At 33.3% G+C, this 6,566-nt stretch overlaps 1 protein-coding gene across 1 annotated transcript in view; it reads left to right on the top strand.

Annotated features, from left to right (window-relative positions):
- LOC107714929 (ganglioside-induced differentiation-associated protein 1-like 1) overlaps positions 1–5,794 on the top strand; it is a 9,729-nt gene extending 3,935 nt beyond the window's left edge. Inside the window, exons 4-7 of the mRNA XM_016520928.1 lie at positions 2,736–2,909; positions 3,505–3,599; positions 3,769–3,883; positions 4,825–5,794. Of these exons, the coding sequence (XP_016376414.1) occupies positions 2,736–2,909; positions 3,505–3,599; positions 3,769–3,883; positions 4,825–5,168 (728 nt within the window). The 3' untranslated portion in view covers positions 5,169–5,794. The remainder of the gene's footprint in view (positions 1–2,735; positions 2,910–3,504; positions 3,600–3,768; positions 3,884–4,824) is intronic.
- The last annotated feature ends 772 nt before the right edge of the window (positions 5,795–6,566 follow it).

Below are 6,566 nucleotides of genomic sequence, written 5' to 3'. Positions count from 1 at the left end.
GACAGTTGACCCTGAGAGGTCAAGTAAATATCTACAGCGGATCTAAAATATTCATAATTAATTATAACTAGTTATGATTAATTATTCATATTTCCCATGAGCTGATTCGTTACAAGTATTATAATAAAAAAAAATCCCAATGAGGAAATACATTACAGCACATTTTCTCAATTTACTGTAAAACTATGTTAGCTAAAGAATTAACTCTGTTAAAAGCAGTTTAGTCAATTATGCACTCTTCTTCTTGGCCTTTCTGTACAATATTACTGTGTTCATTTAAAAAAAACATACATCATAATTATAAACTATTTGACATATATAAATAATTGCAGTATTATAATTTTAAAAAATCCCAATGAGGAAATACATTACAGCACATTTTCTCAATTTACTGTAAAACTATGTTAGCTAAAGAACGTATTTATCAACGTTCTTTATTTTTGAGTTTCATGTCAACAGGGCAATTATATTGTGACATTTCGAGGGTTATTATTGTAAACTGAAACTATTTCAGCTATTTGACAAACCAACATTTCTCATTTTAAAATATACTAGTCAACATTTAAAGTGGATCAAAACTTTTCATCAAAGTTGTCCTAAAACCAAAAATGTGTTCTTGTCTTAGGACAACTTTGATGAACTTTTTTGATCCACTTCAAATGTTGACTACTGTGGTTTAACTTGATGTACTAAAATAACTAAAACTGAAGAAAAAAACTAGAACTAGAAAGAAATACATATATAAAAACAAAAGCTACTGAAAATGACAAAAATGCATAATAAAATTACTAAAACTAACTAAAATGAAAACAGAAATAATAAAAACTATTCAAAATATTATTAAAAACTATAATATCTCAATGATACCAAAATAACACTGGCCATATCATGCCATAGAGTATTAAAGATAACTGCATTTGCCCTGTGTAAGCAATACAAATGCTAAATCACACTCAGTGTATATTTTCTCTCACAGGCTGCATGGCTGGGTGTCATTTTGAATGTCTTCACAGTTTGAGTGTGGGGGTGTTTTCACCGAAGCTCGTCTCTGATCCAAGATCACTCACTCATTTAAGTGAAAAGAGCTGAGCGTGATCACTCGCGCTCAATGAAAGAGATCGAAGCAGACACTTCTGAACTATATTTTACATTTGAGTGTCCAAACACAAATGTATCAGTAATATATTAATGTATCTGATGCATCAATTTGATTTTGAGCACTGACTATTCTTTCATATAAGTTTTTTAGATTTTGATTTTGAAACTTATCATTGCATTGCATTGCAAATAAAGCCTAATTCATTCCGATAACTCTGAATGCATAAAATGCATTACATGTGTTTACAATGAATTACAATGCATAAACATGTAAAAACGGGCTTGTCAGATTTACTGTGCGATTTTCATTTGCATTGTGGGTGGTGCTAATGAGTTTAAGTCCTAAATAACAAATTGTGAAATGAGGCCTGGTAGAGGTGGACAAGGGAGATGTTCATGATGTTTGTGCCTTGGTGTTGTGGCATATTTCAGCGGTTTGTGTGCCAGAGATGTTTGATCCTGTATTTATCGGCTGAATTGATCTTGGAGAGCTGCAGGTCAGCATGCTAGAGGTGCAGAGCAGTGTAAAATGGGATAGCCCTTTGTACCATCCTCTATCTGCCTCAGTGTAGTAACATTATAGGCTTATTTTTACCAGATATGACGGCTTTTTCTGGTTGTTGACACCAAATGTTTGACTAAATCTGACTTCAGTCTATAGATTGGTCACCAAAGAGAAAAAGACATCCATAATATCTGAAAAAGCTGCTGTTAGCATTTCTATTAATTTTAAAGCCAGACACATTAAATAATAAAATATTATTATAATATAAATATATAAATAATAAAAAATATGATTATTTTTAATAGAATAGTTTATAGAACTTTTAGACAAAATATTTTTAAAAAATCTTTAAAAAATGTGTTTTTTTTTAGTATCATATTTAATACATCAGTCTTCTAGAGTTGCTGATATTTATATGGCCAACAATTAAGATGAAATTCTAAAAGCTTGTTTAAAGTACATCAGTGAGACTTTTATAACAGTATAAAAAAAATAAAATGCATATAAATATTATTTGTCAATCGATATCTCCCAATAAGATGTCTTAGTAAGATGATATTTAAATGCTTAGTTTTATGATCAAAGCTTTGTAGTTTTAATTGTGGTGGAAAAACATGTAATGCAATGCAATACAGTGATGATAGAGAGATGGATAAATAAACATTCATCAAAAACTTGATGCATCATATTTGATATTCCTATTTTAACGAGATTTTTCAAAAACAAAATTATGTATGGATAATCAAGTAAAGCTAAGTTGCATCAGTCCAGTAAGAGTTCATCTTAAAAGTTTTTCATAGGTTTACTTTATAAAAATCAGTAAAGATTTCACAGTAAAAAGACAAGTGTACCATGACCTGAAAAATTATGACTTAAAAATGAAAAAGTATGAACTATCAATCAGGCATGTAGTAGATTGTGTGCAACAGGTTTTTATCAGCAAAGTTTTGATTATATTGATCATTTAGAGGCCTTAGAAATTTGAAATGTTGCTTGCAACAAAAAACAAAACAAAACAAAAACACTTTTTTTTGTTTTTGTGTGAAAATAAGAAGCCAAGCAGGTTAATTATATGACCAGTCATGGCTATATTTATGTATATTAAAAATCTTTTTGTGTGTGTTTCTTTCAGACACAGTAGCCCAGCTGATTCCAGATGAAGGAACTCCCATGTATGCAAGGGTACAGCAGTACCGAGAGCTGCTGGATGGGCTGCCCATGGATGCTTACACACATGGATGCATCCTGCACCCAGAACTCACAACCGACTCCATGATCCCAAAGTACGCCACTGCTGAAATACGTAGTAAGTGATGCTGCATTTCAGTGCACCATTCATTCTTACTAATGCACAGAAAGCAAAGCATCTGACTTGCAAAACCTGCTTAGTCTGGGAATCGTTTTATTTCTCAGATTTCACGTTTTGAAGCAAATTGCTGTCTCAAATGTTGACTGTAAACTGGCATGGCATCCGCTCACTAAAATGCTCTAATGCTGGCCTATTTATACAGAGTTCATCGATATTGGATCTACAGTACAATGCAAATAAAGCCAAAGAGTTGATCCAGCCAATGGGTTGCAGCGAAATAAATTATGTCACGAAAACCCGGCATAATTGCAAATAAATCTCTTTTATAGTTCATAACTTGGAGGGAGTTCCTATGATAGATGTTGTTTATCACAGTCACTGCTGTGATTTTATGCATGAAGTCTTATTCAATTCCTTAATTAGTTGTCAGGAACATTAAAAATTTGCAGAAAATAGGGCCAGTTCACAATGTGCTGCCCAACAATGTTAACTATGAATAACTCATTGTGAAGGAAACACAAAATCTTCTCAGTTTTGGGGGTCTGTGAAAGCTCTTTTACTGAACTACACCATTTGGTCTGATTTCTCTCAGGACATTTGGCCAATGCGGCATCTGAACTGATGAAGTTGGACCACGAGGAACCCCAGCTGTCAGAACCATACCTCTCCAAGCAGAAAAAGCTCATGGTAAGTCAGCGGTTTCACTGCATACATGATGTGTAGCACATTTTGGATGGATACTATAGTATATATTTTGTCCTAGCTGAAATATGAAATCAAACTGCAGTCATATCTTAGCATGAAAATGGAATAATAGATTGCCCTTGTCTTGAATACTTAAAACTATATTTTGTAGGCAAAGATCTTGGACCATGACAATGTGAACTACCTGAAAAAAATTCTTGGTGAGTTGGCAATGGTGCTAGACCAAGTAGAGGCAGAGCTAGAAAAAAGAAAACTGGAATATCAAGGTATGTTTTCTGTTCACTTAACATTTAACAATTAAAATAAAAATATGAAAATAAAATATTAATAAAATAACCCTAATAAAATAAACTTATATTATTTTATTTTATTAAAACAAAACAGTAATAAAAAAAAAAAGAAATATATAGCCTATATAATAAAATAAATATCCTTATATAATAAGCATATGTAATTTTATTTTACAAAAAATAAAATAAAATAATATAAATAATCAAAAAAGTACAAATATAATAACCTTATTTAATAACCTTATTTTATATTGTTTTATTAAAATACACTAAGGTAAAATAAAATATATTCAAATAAGGTTGTTGTATTTTGTTGCATTTTATTATTCAAATTACCTTGTTTAAATACCTTTTCTTTTTGAAACATGATCTTTGATTAAATATTGAATTATTTTTTATAGGTGCATTTTGTCATATAATTCTTGTAAATCATAAGAATTCACATTTGTTAATCTGCATGTATGTATTTATTTTTTACATTATAAATATTAGCTTTGAGTGTTATTTTAGTATTTTTGAGATACTGTTATCATTTTTAGCAATACATTGTGAATTAGGGTTTATTTTTATATTTTCTGTTTTTATTTTAATTTTAGGTAACGTTTTAGTAATTTTGCTGTATTTGTGTCATAAGTTTTCATTTCTTTTTTAATTGTCTTCGGTTTTTAATTTTAATTCAATTTTAGCTATTTTAGATTTTAGTAAATTGCTAAACTAAGCGAACATGAGAATTGGTGCTTTGGCAACTAGCTGAAATTAATTTTTAAATTTTTTTTTCATATTTTATTTTCAGTTAAAGTTGATTTTATGTCATGTAACGAAAGTTTTTTTTTTTTAATGGTTTTAGTTAACTTTAATAACCCTGCTTTGTGAACTGTTGTTTTTGATCTTACAAGTCATCTTTCATTTCTACACAGGTCAAAAGTGTGAATTATGGCTTTGTGGACCTACTTTTACACTAGCTGATATTTGTCTTGGAGCCACATTGCACAGGCTCAAGTTCTTGGGACTCTCAAGGAAATACTGGGAGGATGGGAGCCGGCCGAACCTGCAGTCGTTTTTTGAGCGGGTGCAGAAGCGCTACGCTTTCCGCAAGGTGTTGGGGGACATCCACACGACCCTGCTCTCTGCAGTTCTACCCAATGCATTCCGAATGGTAAAAAAGAAGCCGCCGTCCTTCTTTGGCGCGTCCTTCTTAATGGGCTCTCTCGGGGGGATGGGCTATTTTGCCTATTGGTTTTTAAAAAAGAAATACATGTAGTGAATGTGCTCTCGTAGTGTTTTGTGTCTGTGTGACGTTTGAACTTTTTCAGTAACACTGTTTTACGAGAGCAGGAAAAACAAGACAATATACAGAGATTAACACTGAATAATTAAATAAATATATAATGAGAACATTCCAAGACTAGGAATTCTTCTTAATAGCACCTTCTCTGGTAATGAATGCCTTCATTACTTTTTTTTTTTTTTATGATTTACTGGTTTATTTTATTCATATTATGCTTGCATACAGCATAATTATGTTGTGTTGTTCTGTCCACATTATAAACACTACACATTCTGCCATTTAGGACACCTGTAGGTTGATTTGGTTATATGGTACAGCACAACGGCCAAGTATATTATAAACATAAAGCCCAAAATAATGTTTAATTAATCTACCCTGAATTCTTAAGCATTCATATTTTGTATGGGTTTCCAAACACTTTGCACTTCTGCAAAATGATCAGCATTTAGTCATTCACTTTTTAGCACAGATCACAGCTGAAACACTATTCATCAGCAGAATGCAACACATCGCTGTTAGCATGACAATTTTCTGGTCTGAAACGGTTTGCTTCTGCATTTGGTGAGAGGAATCAGTGCCAGCAAACATTTAGGGGTCATATGATGTGATTTAAAATTTTTCCTTTCTCTTTGGAGTGTTACAAGCTCTTGCATAAAGAAGTGTTACCAGCTCGTGCATAAAGAAGATCTGTAAAGTTGCAAAGACTAAAGTCTCAAATCCAAAGAGATATTCTTTATAAAAGTTAAGAGTCAGCCACACCAACCTAAAACGGCTCATTCTAACACACCCCCACATATCTACGTCACGATGTGGGAAGATTTGCATAACACCGCCCCAAATGTTCACGCAAAGAAAGAAGACGTAACTTTTATTCTCGCTGTAGTATTGTAGTTGTTGCCGCCGCTGCCATGTCGTGAAGGCGCTGTGTGTTTCCTTGTGAAAGCGAAACTACTTACTTCGCGCTGTGGATCGCCGGATCAGCTTTCACCATGGATGAAGCGGAGTCCAGCCTGGGGTCGTCACATGTGATTGTGAAAAGCCCGCCGGACACTCTTTCATCGAATCCGCCGGGCGCGCCGTTCTCAAGCCTGCCGGCTGTTCCTCACTCAAGCCCGCCGGCCTACGCTCACTCAAGCCACTGTGTGTTTTGTTGTGAAAGCGAAACTACTTTGTTTTGCCTTCCAAAAGAGGACACGACTAGAAATCAGTGGTTAAGTTGTATTTACAACACTGTCCCAGAACTTCAACCCAAATATTCAGACGTGTCCAGTGCATTTTATGGAGGACTGTTTCCTGATCCTGGGAGAGTAGACTACAATGCCAGCTGTTCTGACTCACAGACTGTAAGTACATTTTTTATATTTAAAGAAT

The sequence above is a fragment of the Sinocyclocheilus rhinocerous genome, unplaced genomic scaffold, assembly GCF_001515625.1.
Source record: "Sinocyclocheilus rhinocerous isolate Xijiao unplaced genomic scaffold, SAMN03320098_v1.1 scaffold28, whole genome shotgun sequence".
NCBI lineage: Eukaryota > Metazoa > Chordata > Actinopteri > Cypriniformes > Cyprinidae > Sinocyclocheilus > Sinocyclocheilus rhinocerous.
This window is presented reverse-complemented; position numbering and strand designations above follow the sequence as displayed.